Consider the following 22,106-nt stretch of genomic DNA (forward strand, 5'->3'; position numbering starts at 1 on the left):
CAGTGCAAAGCAAACACATAAAATAGGAGAAAATACTTGCAAAACGCATATTGGTAAGGGTTAATATGCAGAGTATATAAATAAAGTCCTAAAATCACAAAAACACCCTAAGCAACCCACTACAAAGGAGAAAAGGGCTTGAAAAGACATTTCTTCAAAAAACGGTATGTAGGTTGTCAATTAGCACACGGAATAGGCTCACCACCACTAATCAATAGAAAAACAAAAATCAAACTTGGACAGCACTTTACACTCGTTAGGATGGCTGTCATAAAAACACCAGGAGGGCTGGTGAGATGGCTCAGAGGTTAAGAACACTGGCTGTTCTTCCAGAGGTCCTGAGTTCAATTCCCAGCACCCACATGGTGACTCACAACCATCTGTAATGAGATCTGGCTCCCTCTTCTGGCCTGCAGAAATACATGCAAACAGAACATTGTATACATAATAAATAAATCAAAAAAAAAAAAAAAAAAAAACAACAACAACAACAAAAAAACAACAAAACCAGGAAATGAGATGTGAAGGAAAGGGGGAGGATCTGGTGCTGGTAGAAGCGGAAAATGAAAGCAGCTAAACTCATAAAATTAGCATAAATTACCATGTTATCTAATCTCTTTTTCATATACATGACCCAAGAAATGAAAGCATAGACTTAGCAGTGCATACCAGGGTCCATGGCAGCATTATTCACAATAGCTAGGAAGTGAAAACAACATAAATGTTCTCAAGATGGATGGAGGGGATTTTAAAAATACAGTACGCACAAACAACTATCATTCAGCCTTAATAGGGGAATTCTGACACATCCTAAGACATAGATGAACCTTGAAGACATTATGCTAACTAAGCCAGATGTAAGAAGTAAATATTGTGACTCCACTCATAATGAAGTGTCTGTAGCAATTCAATGGAATAAAACTCCACATCAATAGCAAGAGAAACTAGAGTATTATGCTAACTCATGGAGTTTCGACCACATACCACTCACTGAGGAAATCAGCAGAGGTCTACGTTTGAACAGGAGAAACTTACTGTGCCCTCACTGTAGGAGCGTTCTTTTTCATTTACATTTAGAGGCTCATGTGTGTGCAAGGTGCACGCTATTTTACTTTTCTGTATTGCTCAGGCTGGTCACCAGGTCCTGGGCTCATGTGATCCTTCCCACTTCAGCCTCCCCAGTAGATGCTGGTTTGAAGGAATCATTTTTCATATTTTTGGTTTTTTGAGATAGGGTTTCATGTAGTCGAGGATGGCCTTGAACTACCTGACCCTTCTGCCTCTCACCTCTAAGTGCTAGGATTGCAGGTGTGAGGTGTGGGCCACACATCGCTCAAAAGGTTAACAAGAAGTTAACACGAGGTGATGCTGAAAGGTCTAGCAAGAATTGGTGGAGCCCACAGTGTCCAGTCTCTCAAAAGGATCCCAGATCACATGTAACTCCTTATAATGTCCCAGTAAATCCACCACTCCATTTAGCTTTCTTTTCACAAGTACCAACTGGATGGTTTGTTTCTAATTTGTTTGGGAGAAGAAGGAATTCTGATAATACAGAGAGTGACAGTGCTAAAACTATGTTATAGAAAGCCATTCATTCTTTCTCTGTTAGACCATGCAGCCTCGTTACAAGAGGAAGACTTGTCCACAGGCAGCTCTCCCTGCTTGTTCTCCCACAGCTGGCCTGAGTTAAGATCCTCTTCCCCTCTTCTTCCTTACCTGGGTCTGGATGTCATCCCCAGTGACAATATTACCCACAGCTCTCAAGGCAGGAGATGCCACTTTGTAATCGTTGTGCCTACAGAGGAAGAACAGCTCATTAGCAGTGAAGCAACACATCATGTTCAGCCCTGCTGAAAACCAAGGCTGGCAGCATTCCTTAGATCTCCAGACCTGGAGTAGGTCAGCAATCTGCTGTTCAGAGGGTTTTGTTTTGTTTTATGAGACAGTCTCACTCGGCAGCTCAGGCTATCCTTGAATTTGTGATTCTCCTGCCTCAGCCTCCATTAAATGCTGGGATTCCAGGCATACACCACCATGCCCAGCTTAGGATGGAGCTCTTGGAACTTGGTAAAGCTAAGGAAACTTTTACCCTTTTAAACTGAAGCAACTTACATCAGAAGTTCTACCAATCTCCGACAGACTCCAGAGTCTATGACTGCCTGGATCTTCTCATTGGGGCCATCAGACAGGTAAGAGAGGGCCCAGCAAGCATCTGCTAGCAAGTCTGAGTCGCTGCTGAAGAGTAGCCGAGACAATACAGGCAAACAAGGAGAGACCTGTTGGAAGCAGAGTGAGGAGGACTGAGAGCAGGGCCACATCAGGCTATCACTGAGCCAGCCTATCATTGCCACCCCTTCCCAGCACGTAATTCTAGAGCTTGGAAATGTCATCAAACCTGCAGGCCCACCCTTTACTTTCCTACCAAGGTACACAAGTTCACCTGCTACACTACAAGTGCCTTTTAGTTTCACGTGATTTGAGACTCTCAGGGGTCTTCCCGAAACTGAGAAAGCCTTCCTATAATGGAATCTGGTCGCAGTTATAAGCAGCTCTCACCTTTGCAAATTCTGGAGGCGGGTTCTTCCCTCGGCAGAGGTTTGACAGGGCCCAGACTGCATTCCGAGTCATTGTCAGTCGTGTGGACTTAGTAAGGAGTCTGAAGGGACAACAAAGCTATAATCTGAGCACTGACCTTCTAGCACAAGGCTCTTACCACTAAAATCTAGAGGCAAACCCAGACTCTTTCGATCCTGAAAAAGGGTCCCTGTGTATTCCTGGCTGATCTGAAACTTGCTATGGAGACCAGGTTGGTCTCTCAAATGCTAGGATTAAAGGCGCACACCACTACATCAGGCTTTATTTATTTATCTGTTTTTATTTTATTTATCTATTTTTAAAATAGGGCTTCTCTGGTTAGCCATAGTTGTCCTGAAACTCGCTCTGTAAACCAGGCTGGTCTGGAACAAGAGCTCTGCCTGCTTCTACTTCCTGAATGTTGGGATTAAAGGCATATGCCACTACTGCCCGGCCCAGTGCTTTTCTATCTTAAGGAATCAAGTAAGCTGCCCACAAAATGTACTGCCACTTAGCAACCCTACAGATGCCCCAAGTGCAAATGATCGCAATTACTCACGTTAACAAAGGATTAAGGATGGAACAATTCAAGACGTAATCTCTGCAAACAGAACTGTCTCCAGCTATGTTTCCCAGAGCCCAGACTGCCTGAAAAGGGATAATGGAACTGTCACTCACAGAGCCTGGTAGCTTCTGTGACTACTGATTGATTTTTTGTTTTGTTTTGTTTTAGTTTTTTGAGACAGGTTTTCTCTGTATAGTCTTGGCTGTCCTGGAACTTGCTCTGTAGACCATGCTGGCCTCAAACTCAGAGATCCACTTGTCTCTGCACACCACACCACAACCCCACCCCAGTGATGGAATTAAAGGTGTGCGCCATCACTGCCTGGATTCTGTGACTTCTCATAATCAGGGCAAGGACAGTGTTAGGGCTTGACAGCAAGCTCAAGTGATCTCTCTTCTAGAACCCTGGATTAGCACTTGCTCTATCAGAGCTTTCCCAGAAGGCCCTGGTGTTGTGGGGGAAGACAGGCTGCCATCTAAACTGAAGCCAGAGACACCAAACTACCACCTCATCCCTTCCATGAGAAAGGGAGAAAGCCATCAGAAAGACTAGTTTCTCTCTCCACCACAGACCAAAGCTACACCAGGTAAAGGAGGAAGAGCCCACCACTATTCTCCACTTCTGCGTAAGTATCACAGGCTAACTCCTTTTCATATCCGGAACATCAAGTCTTCTCTATTTATTTGTTTATGTATTTTCAGGTGGGTCTTATTATGAAGCCCTGCCTAGCCTGGAACTCATTATGTAACCTCGATCTCAAAGAGATTATAGGTGTCTGCCACCATGCCCAACTACCTCTCTCCATTTCTATGAAACTAGCAAGAATCCATAGGAGAAATGGAGTTGTGTCTTTTTCTCCACAGTGTGGCATTTTTTCTAACAGCACCGTTGATAAATTGTATCCCACACTAACAACTAATTCTCTGACATCACCTGTGTGTCTGATAGTTTCATTCAATTCCAATACTAACTCCTGGATCTAGCACAGATGCCACAAGTCAGTCTTGGAGAACTGAACCCACTTTGGACAATGGCGATTCTTACAATCCTTTTAGCTTGTTAGTTCACTAGAATGACTGAGGTAACCAGAAAAAAAATACACAATTTATTTGTGTTTACTCAGTTTATCATCAAGGATGTGATTCAGGAAAGGACAAATGGAACAGAACAGGACAGGACAGCGAGGAGAGAGAGGTGATAGCACACAGCTTTTAAGATCTCTGCCACCTTCCCAGTGCATAAATATGCTTATTCTCTGGGAAATTCTCATTGTTCAAGTGCACTGATTTCTGTTTTTTTGAAGCAGGTTGGCTTTAAGCTTGCTATGCATCCAAGGACAACCTTGAACCCTGGATCCTTCAGCCTTTATCTCCAAAGTGCTGGGATTACAGATTTGCTGGGGTTTTGTGGTATTGAGGATTGCACCCAGGGATTTAGTCATACATACTAAGCAAGTACTCTACCAACTGAACTACATTCTCTAGCCCCTCATTGTTCAAGTGTTTTCATAATCCAATCTCCAAAGCAATACCTCTATGTTACAGAGAGGCGTGGTCTAAGTTCTTACCCCCTAACTCTATGCCTGTCCATGCCATGGACCAAACCCATCCAAAGGCAACCTAGCTGCTCCCTTCTGATTAACTTCTTTATATAGACTGAGGTGGTTCCAATGGGGCTCTATAAGTAACAAGTGATAAGAGCACCATTCAAAGACCTGGGATAAAAACCCGAAAACACACTTTTTATTTTTTGCTTTCGCTTTTTAAGATAGGGTCTTGCTACACAGCCTTGGCTGTCCTCAAACTCAGATATCTGACTGCCTCTGTCTCTGGAGTGCTGGGATTAAAAGCCATGTGCCAGTGAGCCTGCCTCCGAATAAAAATTTTATTATACTGTCCATACCATCAGAATGAAATCTTGAGTATTACCTGTTCTTGTACATCTTCAAAGTCTGAGTTAAGCAGCTCAATAAAAATGGGGACAGCTCCTGCTTCAATGACAATTTTGGTCTGCTGAGAGGTTCCAGAGGCAATGTTTGTTAGAGCCCAGGCAGCTTCAAACTGAAAAGTGAGATTAGACCACAACTGAGAGGTCATTCCAGACTGAGCAACCATACCTACCATCTGCCTCAGAACAGTAATATGTAGCACATAAAGAAACCAAAACCAAACACATATCTTTGCCCACCATCCTTTAAGTAGCAGAAGAGCAGCAATGTGCTAACAGAGTCCTGAACTACAACCAATAACCATGGCTTACTTTCTCATGTTCTGAGCTTGGGGTTTTTTATTTCTGAAACCAGGGTAAAAGTGATGGTGTGTTCTCTTCTCCCACTTCCCTCCCTTCAAGGCTTTGCTCCATAGCCAAGACTGGCTTTGAGCTTTTGCCTCTCTGTCCTTTATGTGCTGGAATTACAGGCATGAGCTACCGTTCCTGGTTGAGATGGCTCTCAACCTACTCTTTGCTGTGTCTCTAACAAGTTCTGATGGACTTGCTCATTATCTGTTTCTGGAGAACAGAGACCCAGAGAGGTTGCGTTATCCGCATCAGTTCACTAAGTTAGGGGTGCACAAGATCCTTTGATTTATGTCACAAACAGTGTATTACATTCTGGGGTCTCGGAAATAAAAAACTTCCTTTGTGAGTTTTCCTTTCTTTCTTTATTTCTTTTTTCTGGTTTTTCGAGACAGGGTTTCGCTGTGTAGCTTTGTGCCTTCCTGGATCTCGCTCTGTAGACCAGGCTGGCCTCGAACTCACAGAGATCCGCCTGCCTCTGCCTCCTGAGTGCTGGGATTAAAGGCGTGCACCACCACCGCCACCACCCGGCCCCCTTTTTTTTTTGTTTTTTGAGACAAGGTTTCTCTGTGAAATAGTCCTGGCAGTCCCAGAACTCACTCTGTAGACCAGGCTGACCTCAAAATCAAAGAGATCCGCCTGCCTCTGCCTCCCAGGTGCTGGGATTAAAAGTGTGCGCCGCCACCACCCGGTTTGTGGGTTCGTTCGTTCTTTCTTTCTTCTTTCTCTGTCTCTTCCTCCCACCCCACCCCCAAAAGGGCCTTGCTATGTATGTAGTCCAGGCTGATATCAAACTTGTAGCAATCCTTATGCCCCAGCCTGTTGTGTGCTGAAAATATTTGTGTATGCTGCCACATCTGGCTTAAAGCATTATTTTTTCATCATGTATTAACATGTTTTGTGTAATACATTGTGGAAACTCAGCCAGGTTCACAAATTACCTCATATAATTATTGAGATCTTAACCATTTTTTTCTTTAATTTTGTGTGTGCCTATGTGCCATGGCATGCTTGTGGAGATCAGAGGACAACTTGCAGGAGCCAATTCTCTCCTTCCACAATGTCTGTCCTAGGTCACATTGTCAGGCCTGGTGGGAGTGCCTTAATCTGATGAACCATTTCACTGGCCCTGAGATACTTTTCTTTAAAAAAAAAAAAAAAGACACTCACTGTGTAGACTTGGCTGGCCTCAAACTCACAGAGATTTGTCTTCCTTTGCTGGTTGCAAAGGTTGCGCTACCACACCTGGCCCTGAGACTGTTTTTTTTTTTTTAAAGATTTATTTATTTATTACGTATACAGCATGTATGACTGCAGGCCAGAAGAGGGCACCAGATCTCATTACAGATGGTTGTGAGCCACCATGTGGTTGCTGGGAATTGAACTCAGGACCTTTGTTAGAGCAGTCAGTGCTCTTAACCTCTGAGCCATCTCTCCAGCCCCCTGAAACTGTTTTTAAGGAAGATATTTCAATTGATAGTTTCCCTATTACTTTTCCATTCCCTTAAGATATGCCTACAGAAACCCACTGTCAGTTCTTGGGGACTTTCCACCAGCCATCTCACGCCTGAGTGCTGTTACCTGTAATGTACAATTCTCACTCCTCTTCAGAAACTCCACAAACCGGTCAACTACTCCTGGAGTGTTAATAACTTCATCTATTGGAGGACTCGGTTCTAGAGGGAGACAGGAAAGACGAAAAGTCAGGGAAGCTTTGCTGACCCATTCACAGTCCTGGATGCTTCTGATCACTCTTACAAACATCCCCAAACTGCCTTTTGCTCATCTATGAACTGCATAATACGCCTGGCATGTTATAAGTATTAAGGCAATCCTAATTTAAATATGCTCAGCTGTGGCTTACTAACTGTAAACCCAACAGAAAAGGAGTGAGAAAAGGTGAAGGAATGAGCAACCCTAGTCTAGACATTTCCCTTCAAACGAAGATCACTGCTCTTTTCCTGGGAGGAATGTTTAGTATACTCAAACAAGAGACACTTTTGTTATCATATACCTTGTTTTCAGGACTAAAAACCAACAGCAGAGCCTTGCACATCTGATCCGATCCATCCAATTTTTATAGAGCAGCTCTGTGTACCACACTGTTCTAGATACTAAGGATCGAGTATGAACACAGCCAAAGCCCCTGCATTCCCAGAACTCATGGTGGCAGTGAAAGGCGGGCTGTTAGAAAGCAGTTTTTTATTTTTATATAGACACAAGGTTTCACTGTGAAGACCAGGCTTGCCTGGAACTCAGAGATCCACCTGCCTCTGTGTCCCCAATGCTGGGATAATAGGTGTGCACCACCAATGCCTGGCTGTAAATCCAGAACTGGGGAGGTTGAGGCAGAAGGATCTTGAGAAGGCTAACAAGACTATCATTTAAAAAAAAAGGAAGGGCCGGGTGGTGGTGGTGGTGCACGCCTTTAATCCCAGTACTCAGGAGGCAGAGGCAGGTGGATCTTTGTGAGTTCGAGGCCAGCCTGGTCTACAGAGTGAGATCCAGGAAAGGCGCAAAGCTACACAGAGAAACCCTGTCTCGGAAAAAAAAACAAACAAAAAAACAAAAAACAAACAAATAAATAAATAAATAAAGGAAGGAAGGAAGAAAGAAAAACAAAGAAGAACTTTTATCTGCAGACTCTTCTCCAATACATGATCAGAGTCAGAGATCAAGCCAGGCTTCACTAAGAAGGTCTAACTGGGGCTGAAGACACAGCTCAGAGTTAAAAGCATACACTGCTTTTGCAAAGTTCTGTTCTTAGCACCTATCCATGTCAAGCAGCTCATATCCATGTCAAGCAACTCCTGCTCCAGAGGATCTGACATCCTCTTCTGCTCTCTGTGGACACACACACTCATGTGGCATAAAGGATAGTTGAAGGAAGTGCTGACAGATTTTTGAGAGAAGAGGATATCAGCAGAGGGAATATCAAATGTAAAAGTGGGAATGTGCCTGACTTATTCAAAGAAAACCTGGTCAGGAAGGCTACAGTAGAATAAGCGATAGGTAGTAGTTGAGTAAAAAGAGACAGGAGATTAAATTATACAGCACCTCTCTGAGAAGGAGCCGACTTTATACCTTTGGAGAGGAGCTTCCGGAATTTCTGTGTGGTTGCTAACTGCAAGTCAGAATCATCAGAAAAGAGCATCTCCACCATCTCTCTTGTGATCACACTTTCCTAGAATATAAAACAGGTTTATGACCTTGTGAATAATAATGAAGCCAGATGAGAGCATATAATCCTGCACAGCTTCCTGCTTTTTAAGATCCTCAAGTAAAAGGATGACATAATAGATCCAGGAAGAAGGCCTCTTTAGTCCAAGTCTGCTTCACAATACAACACTGGAAAGTGAGTCCTAATCTGTGATGTAACCGATAACTTCCCTGAATCCTTGCTTGAGCGTTGAAGCTGACTGACCACAAAAAGCAAGGAAGAGCTTAACTTGATTGCAAAGACACACGATGGCATGGCCACCTGATTTCTGTTCTGGGAACAGCTGTGGCCATGCTTTGAAGGGCTTACCCCAGTAGTAGAGCTCACGTAGGAGTCCATCAGCAGACTGTCGAACATGGCAGCCTCTTCATTAATCAGCTCCACATTTCTCCGCTTAAAAAGCTGAAAAGCAAAGTGAGGAGACAGAGCTAGCACTACTCACCAACTGAAGAAAGAATAAGCTGAAGCTAGATTATGACATTATAACAAGGAAATAACAGCATGAAGAAAATGAGGCCAAACTGTAGATAATGAAACATATTCAACATGTCATGTCTATTCACATTTTCAGAGGAAAAAGTTGTTTGTTTTTTTAAATTTTATGTTCATTGGTGTTTTGACTGCATGGATGTCTGTGTAAGGGTGTCAGAAGTCCTGGAACTAGAGCTATAGACAGTTGTGAGCTGCCATGTGGTTGGTGGGAATTGAACCCAGGTCTTCTGGAAGAGCAGCCGGTGCTCTTATTCTGAGCCATTACTCTAACCCAAGAATTTTTTTTTTTTAAGTATTTAGATTAAAAAATATTTATGTGTATGTGTGTGAACATGAGTGAGTTCAGGTATAGCACAGGTATGGAGGAGCCCAGAGGCCACAAGAGTGCATCAAATCCCTTAGAAGTAAAGTCAGCTGGACAGTGGTGGTACAAACCTTTAATCCCAGGAGGCAGAGGCAGGCAGATCTCTTGAGTTTGAGACCAGCCTGGTTTATAGAGCTACAGAGAAACCTTGTCTTGAAAACCAAACCAAACACAAACAAACAAAAAAAGTAGAGACACATATGGTTATAAACCACCACATAGGTCTAGAAACCGAACCTGGGTTCTCTGCAAGAGCAGTAATCGCTCTTAACAGCTAAGCCATCTCTCCAGTACTAAATTATGCTAAAAGATGAACAAAAGAGAGGGCTAAGAGACGGTTCAGTGGGTAAAGCACTTGCTGAACTGAACAAGCATGAGGACCTGAGTTTGAATCCCTAGCACCCATATAAAGGGCAGCTGTAATCCCAGAGCTACTACAGTAACATGGGAGGCAAGATGGGCTGGCTATGCATCAGTGAACACCACCCAACAAAACAGGAGATCCAGTCTCAAACAAGGTGCAAGCTGAGAGCCGAGTACCAGAGGATGTCCTCTGACTTCCACACACATGCTATGGCACCTACAACTTACATCTCAATCCACACACCAAGGGACCAAATAAACAAAACCACAAGGAACAAGAAGCTAGAAAGAACTACTTGGGAGGCAGAGCCAGGCGGATCTCTGTGAGTTCGAGGCCAGCCTGGGCTACCAAGTGAGTTCCAGGAGAGGCGCAAAGCTACACAGAGAAACCCTGTCTCGAAAAACCAAAAAAAAAAAAAAAAAAAAAAAAAAGAAAAAAAGAAAAGAAGCTAGAACTATGTAAGATAAAAACGGTGTTTGAAGACTGGGAGGTACTATCGAATACTTTTACTGCCAGCACTCAGGAGGCGGAAGCAGAGGCAGGAGGAGCGTCTTTGAGTTCAAGGCCAGCCTGGTCTAAAGAATGAGTTCAAGGATAGCCAGGGCTACCCAGAGAAATGGTGTCTCGAAAAACAAAAGGGGATAAGAAACTGGTTTTCTCAAAGTTTCCAACATTTCTTTACAAAAGGAACCTGGAGGGCGGGGAGACGGATAAATCAGTCATGTGCTTGCAAAGTGCGGACCCCAGCGCCATGTGAGTCAGGTGGAGCAGTGCACACCTATAATCCCAGCACTTAGGAGGCAGAAACTCTGGAGCTCACTGGCTAGTCAAGCCAGTTCAGTGGCTTTCAGGTTCACTGACTGACCCTGACAAACAAACTGAATGACTAGACTGCTAGATAGATAAGCTCTATCTCCCTAGGCCAGCGGTTCTCGACCTATGGATCATGACCCCTGTGGGGATTGAATGACCCTTCCACAGGGGTCTCCTAAGACCACTGGAAAACATAGATATTTACCTTATGATTCGTAACAGTAGCAACATTACAGTTATGAGGTAGCAATGCAAGTATTATGGCTGGGGGTCAGTACCTGAGGAACTCATTGAAGGTTCACAGCATTAGGAAGGAGGGAAGAGGAAGGTCAACTGGAAAGTGGCTACTTCGCTGACAGGAATGGTGGAGAACACTCCAGGTAACTTACTTGTTGTTCTCGCTTCTGTTTCCGAAGCTGAATGCCCTCTTCCTCCCTCCTTCGTCTCATTTCCTCAGGGTTTAAGGCATTGTTCTTATAGCTCTTCATTCGGTAATTGTCCTTCCCTGGGCTTGCCATGGTCTCTAGAAGGGAAGATATGTCAGAGTTGTGAGACAGTAGCATTTCCTGTTCACACATATACAAAACGAAAGCATCAATCAAGAGAGAGAAGGCGGCGGCGGTCTGGACTTGAAAAGAAATGAAAAGACAGTGTCCCTGGTTATTCTAGAAAGTAACATAGGGAACCTCCAGAAGCTAGGAGTGCCTTAGAAATCCACTTGGCAAAGTCCACACAGATTTATCATGGGGGTGGGGGGGTGGGGCGGGGGCCAAGCAGCTCTGTAGAGATGGCTCAGTGGTTAAGAGCATTTATTGCTCTTGTAGAGCCCAGATTCAGTTCCCAAAATCCATATGGTGACTATGACTCCAGTTCCAGGGGATGTAGGGTCCTCTTCTAACCTCTGAATGTACCAGGCATACATGAAGGTAAAACACTCATACACATAAAGTAAAACTAAATAAATCATAAACTGCCCCACCTCCCAAAAAAAAAACTAACAAGAGGAACTTGGAGAGATAATTCAGTGGTTAAGAATATGTGCGGGCCGGGCGGTGGTGGGGCACGCCTTTAATCCCAGCACTGGGAGGCAGAGCCAGGCAGATCTTTGTGAGTTCAAGGTCAGCCTGGTCTACAGAGCGAGATCCAGGAAAGGCGCAAAGCTACACAGAGAAACCCTGTCTCGAAAAACCCAAAAAAAAAAAAAAAAAAAAAAAAAAAAAGAGTATGTGCTGTTCCTGTGGTGGACCCAGGTTCAGTTCCCAGCACCCACACAGTGGCTCCTAACTATCTCTAACTCTATCTAGTTCCATGGCATCCGACACCTCTTCTGACCTCTCCAGGCTCCTGCACACATGTGGGGCATCAGGTATAAACACATATACATTAAAAATAAAAAAAAATAAACAATAAAGAAAGCCATCAAGGTGGCTCAGGAGGTAATGGTTCTTGCCTCCAAACCTGATGACCTAAGTTCCATTACCAGGATTCACACACATGAATCAACTCCTGTTGTCCTCTAACCTCCACACATACACTATGCCATGTGTGCACATGCACATGCACACGTGTACACGTGTACACACACACACACACACACACACACACACACACACACACAAAGTTATAAGGACCTGCAGTGGCTTCCTCTACAGGTCCTTGAACAGGCAGAGGCAAGCCTACTAAAGGCAAGCCCCTGTGGAATGCTGTTCTCTATTACCTGACACATAGTTTTTCATGACTGAGCCTGTGCTGTCCCAGAGGCTGTCCTCTCCTTTGAGCACAGTTGACAGTTAAACTGAAATAGGAACCACATTGCTTCTTTAGTTACCATGGTGATAAGTAACTATCACAAATATCTACTTATGACTTCACTGGAGAAGCAGGCAAGAAAGAATAATGGAAGGATGACCATCTGCAGAAGCACATGAGAAAACTGTTTCTAAAGATGTTTTTACCTCAAGGAAGACAGATACTTTATTTGTTCCCTCTTACTTAAGAGTGTTCCACTTTATCCATCATACCTGATCTTTAGAAATCCATTTTCACAATACAAAACTTTCTTTTATAGTACATTCTCTCTCTAGACCAAAAGTCCAAACAACAAATCTAAAGTTAATGTGTGAGCCAACACCTATTACATCAGAATAATCAAATAAAAAATCCTCCAAGTACAAAGTTAGCTATAATACTAGGACTTGAAGGTAGGATGATAATACAACACACAAGAGATAGAGATGAATAAAAGCCACACATTCAGAGATGTTCTTCTCAACCTCACTTGGTTTACTGTCTTACAAAGATAAAATAAACCAGAATGGCTTAAATTTCATGTTTTCTGGCTGGTCAGTGGTGCATGCTTTTAATCTCAGGAGGAAGAAGGAGGATCTCTGTGATTTCCAGGCCAGCCTGATCTACACAGGGTATTCCAAGCAAGCCAGGGACACACAGATGATATTTCAAATAAACAAACAAACAAACAAAGAGCTAATTTGTGGGTGTAGGAGTACAACCTGTAATCTCAGCACATGGGTGTTAAGGCAGGAAAATGTAAACTCTAGTTCGGTCTACAGAGCTCAAGACCAGCCAGGGCCATACAGCAAGCCCTTAGAGAGGGAGAGAGAGGGAAAAGGAGGAGGTGAGGGAGCTGCTAGAGTTCAATATTTCAAATAACAAATGCATTAAAGACTCAGGAAAACAACACACTACATTCCAAATCAACAGACGTGTAGGAATAGAGACTGCAGTGAAGAGCAAAGAAATAAGAAACAGTTGGCTTTTAAAACAGATAAACCATTTGCTAGACTAATAGAGAAAAAAAATATAGAGATGAAAAAAAGAAGCCAGGCATTGTGGCACACACTTTTAATTCCAGTACTCCAGAGACAGAAGCAGGTAGATCTCTGAGCTGGAAGCCAGCCTGGGTACAGACTGAGTTCCAGGACAGCCAGAGCTGTTACACAGAGAAACCCTGTCTCAAAAAACCAATAACAACAAAAGAACTAAAAGAAAGAAAATCCTTCCAAGTCATTCTGTAAAGTTATTCTGATGTCAAAACCATACAAGGACAGAAAAGCAAAACAAAACAAAAAACCTACAGACCAAGCCAGGCATGGTGGCTCACTTCTATAATCACAGCATTTAGAAAGGGAAGCAGGAGAATCAATAATTCAAGGCCATCTTTTGCTACATAGTGATTGTAGGTCATCCTGTTCTACAGGATATTTGGAAAAACAAAAACTAATTAAAGACCAATATCTATAGTGAACCTAGAGGTAAACATTCTCAGGAAAATTCCATCCAGTCAAAGCCGGCAACCCCATAGAAATATTATACACCACAATCAAGTGGGAGCTACCCAAGACATGAAAGGGTAGTTTAACTTATGCAAATCTGTAAGTGACACCATACTAACAGAATAAAGAACAAACACCTTAGGACCATCTCTGATGCAGTCCAAGTATTTGATATGTATGTATTATATAATTATGGTGACTAAGTGGCTCTAGTCAGTAAGTAGTCTCTCTTGATGGAGTGCTAGATATCAAAGCCAAGTGGCAAACGCTATGCGAGAATTCCTGTTCGCAGTCTTGTCTGTCACTAGTTTTTATTTTTCTTTCTTTTCTTTTTTTAAGATTTATTTATTATGTGTTCTGCCTGCAGGCCAGAAGAAGGCACCACCAGCAGCCAGTGCTCTTAACCTCTGAGCCATCTCTGCAGCACCCTTCTTTTCGTTTTTCAAGATAGGGTTTCTCTGTGTAGCTCTGGCTGTCCTGGAAATCACTCTGTCGACCAGGTGAGCCTCAAACTCAAGAGATCCTCCTGTCTCTGCCTCTGAAATGCTAGGACTATGCTACCACCTGGCTTTGTCATTCTTTACAGGTTTCTTGAGTTTAGTAATTATTATGAGCAAAAGTTTTGTTTTGTTTTTTTTTTAAAAAGGAGGGGGGTGGAGGACCTGTCACATGCCCATACACTAAATAACATTTTTTAAATGATGTGCTCGCAGGCGGCGGCGATGGCGCACGCCTTTAATCCCAGCACTTGGGAGGCAGAGCCGGGCGGATCTCTGAATTCAAGGCCAGCCTGGGCTACAGAGCGAGATCCAGGACAGGCGCCAAAACTACACAGAGAAACCCTGTCTCAAAAGAGAGAGAGAGAGAGAGAGAGAGAGAGAGAGAGAGAGAGAGAGAGAGAGAGAGAGAGAGAGAGGTAACCAAAAATAAAATGGTTCCGGATAAGGCTTAAACCTATAGGGTCAAATGGGTAGAGCAGATGCAGCTAGAGGTAGTGAAGCTCTGGAAAGGAAGTAGCTTCCCAGAAATCATCCAAAGCTCAGTTGTTAGAGCTGTAAGTGTCTTTACAGATGCGGTCCAATTGGAAAACTCCTGTCTGCCACACAGTAGGGGGGAATGAAAAGGAAGAAAATGCTGTGCCATCCTGTCTACCTCGCACCTCACGTGCTTTTTTTGAGATGGATGATAACTAAGGTTTGTCACTGTAGGTCATGTCCAAAAAAAAAAAAAAATGCTCAGGAACTGGAGAGATGGCTTAATGGCTAAGAGCACTGGTTGCTCTAACAGAAGATCCAGATTCTCAGTACTCACATGGTGGCTCACAACCCTCTGTAACTTCAGTCATAGGGGATCTGACACACTCTTCTGGTCTCCACAGGCACCTGGCACGGTGCACAGACACACATGTAGGATCCTGGTTTAGTTCCCATCCCCTACATGAGGTGGCTCACAACCAACTGTAACTCCAGTTCCTGAGGATCCCAACACATTCTAGCTTCCACAGGCACCTGCATGGACATGCTGCGCATAATCTCACACAGGCACATCCATAAGCACATTTAAAATAAACAACTTTAAGAAGATAAACTATCTGTTAATCTAGTATGTGAAAAGGAAACCTGCATTCGATGTAGGAAGACCTAAAATCAGAGTGACATCATCAGGATTCGCCAAAGAACTAATGCTAGACAAAAACCTCGAAAATCTTAGTAATTGTGGCAAATTAGATAAATTCCTACAGAAGAGAATCTTTACAAATGTAATGACAGGTATATCCTTTCTTCAATATTCATACTCACTAGACAGCAGATAACCCATACCAGATAAAGTAGAGAAATACAACACATGTGGCAGGGTCTTCTGGCAAAACTCACACCTCATACATGAGAGCTAATTCCTAAAACAAGAACCTTGTTCTTTTTTCGTTTGTCCTCTTAAATGCGGCAAACCTTTCATTACAAGTTTAAGTACCAACTGACATAGGACAGTCCATAGGAAATAGCTGTGTAACTGTTTTAACTAGAATGATGTGGCAGACATTTTTTCCAGGTCTCATAAGCCTGATGACCTCAAGAGTTTGAGCCCCAGAACCCATATAAGGGCAGAAAAGAGCAGACTCCACAGACCTCGGCCTACAGACACAATTATAATTAACTAAAACAACAGAAAAAAACAGATATTTGTCTAGCATTTGTGAGGTCCCAGTTCCTGGGCACCATCTCCAAAAAACATCAACAGCAAAAAGAGGAGAAACACTGATGTAAGGTGTTTAGGAATCTGTGTTGAGATATTCTTAGCTTTTCAGGCCAGAAAGTTGAATAACATCTTTGGCAACTTAAATTCAGCTACGAGCAGCTTCACAGGAAATCACTAGGAGCGGCTGGCTTTAATTCCTAGTGATGTCTAGGTCCTTGTCTCTTTCTCCATCCCTACGCCCCTGCTCTAAAGCAGGCATTCACAATCTCTTCTCTGAAGATCATAAGAGCTTCATCAAACTGCCTCATTCCTCCTGACACCCAAATTTCTTTTCTTTTCTTTTTTCTTTTCTTTTCTTTGAGACAGGGTCTTGATAATGTAGCCTTGGCTGGCCTGGAACTCACTATGTAGACCAGCCTGGCCTCAGACTCAGAGTTTAGTGCTGGGATCAGCTTGCATCACCACACCCGGCTTTTTTTTTTTTCCTTAAAGATTTATATCTGTAAAAATTTGTTTGCATGTGTCTATGTGTACATGGGAGCCTGGTGACCAGAAGGGGGTGTCAGACCCCCTAAAACTGGAGTTAAAGACAGCTGTGAGCTACCATGTGGGTGCTGGGAGCCAAGCCCAGAGCCTCTGAAGAGCAGTGAGTGCTCTGAAGTACTGAGCCATCTCTCTGGACCTCCCTCAAATTTCTGAAAACAGTCCGGTTCATTTTTAGCCCACTCCCATTTGCTCTCAAACCATCAAACTTTCTTAAAGGCCATTGATCAAGTACATAATGCTAAATTCAACAAATATTTTCTTTTTTCTTTTATCCTCTTGATAGCATTCAATCTTTTTTTAAAGATTTATTTATTTATTATGTATACAATGTTCTGTCTGCATGTATGCCTGCAGGCTAGAAAAGGGCACCAGATCTCATTACAGATGGTTTTTTACCACCATGTAGATGCTGGGAATTGAACTCAGGACCTCTGGAAGAACAGCCAGTGTTCTTAACCTCTGAGTCATCTCTCCAGCCCACTAGCATTCAATCTTAACAACCATCTCCATTCTGTAACACTCTTTGCTTGCGTTTGTTTTGTCTTAGCTCTCCACCTCCTTTTCTCTCTCCAATTCTATCTATTGCTTCTTTCGGTTCCTCCACATTAACCTAATTTACTTTGAGCTTCTCTTTTGTATGTTTCTGGTGCTAGGGATCAAACCCAGAAATCTGTACAAGCCAAGCACATGCTCTAATCATGGAGCTGTACTAGTACAGACACACACACACACACACACACACACACACACACACACACACACACACACACTCCTTTTTGAAACAGGGTCTTTTTGAGAAGTCCTGGCTGTCCTGGAACTAACTCACTCTGTAGGTCAGGCTGACCTTGAACTCAGAGATCCACCTGCCTTTTCCCCTACTGGGATTAAAAGACTGAACCATCACACTCAGATCCCATTCTTTCTTTTTAGCCTAATCTCTGCAGATTCGGGTTCTATTTGTTGTTTCTATGGTTACTAGATATATAGAGGTAAACACAGATAATGAAACCTCATTCCCAGACTTCACCCTCAGAGCTCTTTGCTTCTACATTCACTTGTCTTTTGGACGCTTCCCTTGGAAATCAGTTATCCCAAATTGTCTCAATTTAAACAGACCTCAGCATTACCATCCACTCTGCTGTCAAGTCCACAGGCCCAGGAGTCACACTTGATCCTCAGCCCCTCTCAGATTCAGCCACCACATGAACCAAAAAACAAGCCGATGACTCCGATTCTTAACTTTTATTACTACTGCCACCTCAATCACTATCTTCATCATCTCTTTCAAGGACTACTACAGCACCTCAAGAATCTCCCAGTGAAGAGCCGGGAGGTGGTGGCGCACGCCTTTAACCCTAGCACTTGGGAGGCAGAGGCAGGCGGATCTCTGTGAGTTTGAGGCCAGCCCAGGCTACAGAGGGAGTTCCAGGAAAGGCGCAAAGCTACACGGAGAAACCCTGTCTCGAAAAACCAACCAACCAACCAACCAAACAAACAAACAAAAAAAGAATCTCCTAGTGAAAGGCCACCGAGAGCACTGTAGGTCAAGGTGCTTACTACAAAGCCTGACACCCTGAGTTGATTTGAGCTCAATCCTGAAGAACCCACACAGTGGAAGGGAGAGCAAACTGATTCTAAGTTGTCTGTTTGTTTCTGACCTCCACAGGTGTGCCATGGCACATCCACACTCAAATCCATAAATATATAAATAAATGAGAAATTTCTAGAATCTTATTACACTCCACCAGAAATGCTTTCATACAAAGGAGGAAATGAGTGGAATGCAGGATATATAGATAAGTCCAAATGTTATAAAACTGGAAAAATCAATAGGAAATCTTGCACACTGATCTTCCGATTAGAACTTTCGAAGTGGACAAGATCAGGTACGTATGTGTTTTAGAACACTGACACAGCACACCTGACAAAGAAAGGGGAGGTCATGGAGGACACTGGTTTAAGAGCTTTTGAGGCACTAAAACCTTTACGGTTTACAAACTGTCTTTTTGTTTTGTCTTGGTTTTTGTTTGAGACAATGAATACCAGTGGTCCAGGCTGGCCTCCAACTCATGATCCTTCTCTGCTCAGTCTCTCTCTTTTTATTTATTTTTTTCCGAGACAGGGTCTCATTATGTAGCCCTGGCTGGAACTCTGCCTCTGCCGTCCGAGTGCTGGGATTAAAGGTATCTGCCACTACACCCAGCTCTGCTTAGAATTTTTGACTCAAGGTTCCTCTGTGTAATGGTCCTGGATTTCCTGGAACTTGCTTTGTAGACCAGGCTGGCCTCACAGAGATCTGCCTGCCTCTGCTGGGATCAAGGGCATATGCCACCACCGCTCAGCCTGCTAAAGTCTCTTGTCTTGAGTGCTAGGATTACGGGCATGCACCACTATACCCTGCTCACAAATTATTTTCTCAAATCCAGTATTTCACTGAATCTTCACTAACAACCGTAAAAATAATATTATTGGCTGAATATGTTGGTATATGCTTTTAACCCCAGCATGTGGAAGGCAGAGGCAGGTGGATTTCTGTGAGTTTGAGGCTAGTTTGGTCTATGTAATGAGTTTGAGACCAGTTAGGACTACAAAGTAAAACCCCATCTCAAAAAAGAAAAAGTATTCCTTGCATATCATTTTAAAGAGCCTCGGACTTAGCAAGATTAAATGATGCTATAGGATAGATACCCTTTAAGACTATGCTTTGTTTGTTTGTTTGTTTGTTTGTTTGTTTTTGAGATAGGGCTCTCTGTGCAGCCCTGGCTGGCCTGCACTCACTCTGTAGACCAGACCTGTCTCTGCCTCCCATGTGCTGGGATTACAGGCCTGCACCACCATGCCAGGTGAGACTATGCTTTAACAAAAATCTACACAAAGCAACTCAGGACAGACTGAAGTGAAAGCATCATACAGTGTCCAACTGCTATATAGAAAAGCAAAATAAAGCCCGGTGGTGGTGGCACAGACTTTTAATCCCAGCACTCGACAGTGGATCCGTGAGTTTGAGGCCAACCTGGTTTACAAAGAGATTTCCAAGACAAGCCAGGGCTATTACACAAAGAAACCCTGTCTCAAAAAACCAAAAATAATAATAATAAAATTTAAAAAAAACAGAAAAAGGAAAATTAAATATTATCTGACTAGAAGCATTATCAGTTAAAAAGTTTCCATTATTTGCAGCCAAAAGCAAGTTAGAAAACTTCATTATCTTAGCACTAACATAAAACAATTTAAGTTAGTTAATTTGGGGGCTAAAAAAAATGGCTCAGTGCTTTAGAGCACTAGCTACACTTCCAAAGGCCCCATGTTCAATCCTTAGCATTCACATGGTAGCTAACAACCACCTGTAACTCCAGTTCCAGGGGATCTGATACCCTCTTCTGGCCTTTTCAGATACCAGGCACCTAAGTGACACAGACATAATATAAGCAAGCAAAACACCCATACAGATAACATATTTTAAAAAGTTAGCTATTCTGGCAGTTCAAAACATTACGGAGAGAGCTTCTCTATATTTGTTCTCTATAGCTAATTCTGGGTCTTATTTAGCCTAGGTTGCCTTGCAGTTCTGATCTTCCTGCCTCTACCTACACTGTGCTGGGATTCCAGGTATTTGCCAGCATGCCTGGCTTATGAAGTTCTGGGGATCACCTGGGGGTCTTTGTACATTCAAGGCAAACATTCTGACACCCAAGCTACAATCTTGGCTCTACACTCAAGAAAATATTACATTTATGTATTTTATATGTATGTAGGCTGGGTGTATGCATAGAGGTCAAACACAACCTGCAGGACTTATCTCCATCCTTCATGTGGGTCCAGGGATCAAACTCAGTCCGTTTCTTTGGGCCTGGCTGCAAGCACCTTTATCTGCCCAGCCATCTTGCTGGCTCTCCTCTCTACTTTTTTTTTTTTTTTTTCTTTTTTTGGTTTTTCGAGACAGGGTTTCTCTGTGTAGCTTTGCGCCTTTCCTGGGACTCACTTGGTAGCCCAGGCTGGCCTCGAACTCACAGAGATCTGCCTGGCTCTGCCTCCCGAGTGCTGGGATTAAAGGCGTGCGCCACCACTGCCCGGCTCTCCTCTCCACTTTTAAAATACCTATTATTTACAAATTATGTCTCAAAATCTTGGCATTGTTAGTTGCAATTTCAGAGTCATAAAAGGGCTTTTCCAGAGGCAGAATACTGCACTTAATAGCCCATATTCTGGTAAAACTATACTATGTCTACTAATAGTCTATTAATAGTAATAGCAATGGGATATGTTATGAGAAATGCATCCTTAACAGATTTCACTGTGTGAACATCACGGAGTCTACCTGACATGATCCTACTAAGGTGGTGTATTTTATTACACAACTAGGTTACATGGTATAGACTATTGCTTGTAGGATACCAAGCATGTTATGGTGCTGGAGAAACAAGATGATGAGTATTCGTGCATCTAAAAGGAGAAACAGTACATCAAAAAATAATGCAGACATAGAAGTAGCTGGGCTGTAAGAGTGGAGAATGCAGTGCGAGAAGTAGAGTCAGGCAAGTAACCGTGAATGGTGCATTAAAAGTGTGAAAACCAGCCGGGCGGTGGTGGCGCACGCCTTTAATCCCAGCACTCAGGAGGCAGAGCCAGGTGGATCTCTGTGAGTTCGAGGCCAGCCTGGACTACCAAGTGAGTTCCAGGAAAGGCACAAAGCTACACAGAGAAACCCTGTCTCGAAAAACCAAAAAAAAAAAAAAAGCGTGAAAACCTAGAAAACTACTGTTCACTTCTGCAGGTAACAAATACTGTATTAAACTCATTTAAAACTTTTTCTTGCCGGGCGATGGTGGCACACGCCTTTAATCCCAGCACTCGGGAGGCAGAGCCAGGCGGAACTCTGTGAGTTCGAGGCCAACCTGGTCTACAGAGTGAGATCCAGGACAGGCACCAAAACTACACAGAGAAACCCTGTCTCAGAAAAAAAAAAACAAAAAAAAAAAACTTTTCTTTTCTGGGGCTGGAGAGATGGTTCAGTGGTTATAACAGTACTTACTGCTCTTGCAGGAGATCCAGGTTTCAGTCCCTGGATTGGGTGTCTCACAAATCCTGTAACTCCAGTTCCAGTTCTGGTGACCTCCTATGGCCTTTAAGGGTATTGGCACTCACGGGAATACACCCCCCACACAAACATACCTAAGTACACATAAGTACAATCATGTTTAAAAAGATTGGTTTCTTTTATTTTTAAGTGCATGGATGCTTGGCCTGCATGTAAGTATGTGAACTATATGCATGCCTGGTGCCCTCAGAAATCAGAAGAAGCTGTTAGATTGCCTGGAACTGGAGTTATGGTTGGTTGTGAGCTACCAAGTGGGTGCTAGAAATCGAACCTGGGTCCTCTGCAG

At 43.2% G+C, this 22,106-nt stretch overlaps 1 protein-coding gene across 4 annotated transcripts in view; it reads right to left on the reverse strand.

Annotated features, from left to right (window-relative positions):
- Positions 1–22,106, reverse strand: part of Kpna6 (karyopherin subunit alpha 6) — a 32,014-nt gene that overhangs the window by 4,906 nt on the left and 5,002 nt on the right. The window contains exons 1-10 of one of the 4 annotated variants that reach the window (XM_059255037.1): positions 17,549–17,640; positions 11,077–11,210; positions 8,964–9,056; positions 8,519–8,618; positions 7,016–7,110; positions 5,068–5,199; positions 3,134–3,222; positions 2,557–2,656; positions 2,113–2,276; positions 1,717–1,795 (exon numbers count right to left, since the gene is read on the reverse strand). In XM_059255037.1, the coding sequence (XP_059111020.1) occupies positions 1,717–1,795; positions 2,113–2,276; positions 2,557–2,656; positions 3,134–3,222; positions 5,068–5,199; positions 7,016–7,110; positions 8,519–8,618; positions 8,964–9,056; positions 11,077–11,205 (981 nt within the window). In that variant the 5' untranslated portion in view covers positions 11,206–11,210; positions 17,549–17,640. Of the gene's footprint in view, positions 1–1,716; positions 1,796–2,112; positions 2,277–2,556; positions 2,657–3,133; positions 3,223–5,067; positions 5,200–7,015; positions 7,111–8,518; positions 8,619–8,963; positions 9,057–11,076; positions 11,211–12,318; positions 12,339–12,404; positions 12,517–17,548; positions 17,641–22,106 lie in introns of those variants that run through there. The other 3 variants (XM_059255035.1, XM_059255038.1, XM_059255036.1) reach the window with 3 other exon arrangements.

The sequence above is a fragment of the Peromyscus eremicus genome, chromosome 2 (genome assembly GCF_949786415.1).
Source record: "Peromyscus eremicus chromosome 2, PerEre_H2_v1, whole genome shotgun sequence".
NCBI lineage: Eukaryota > Metazoa > Chordata > Mammalia > Rodentia > Cricetidae > Peromyscus > Peromyscus eremicus.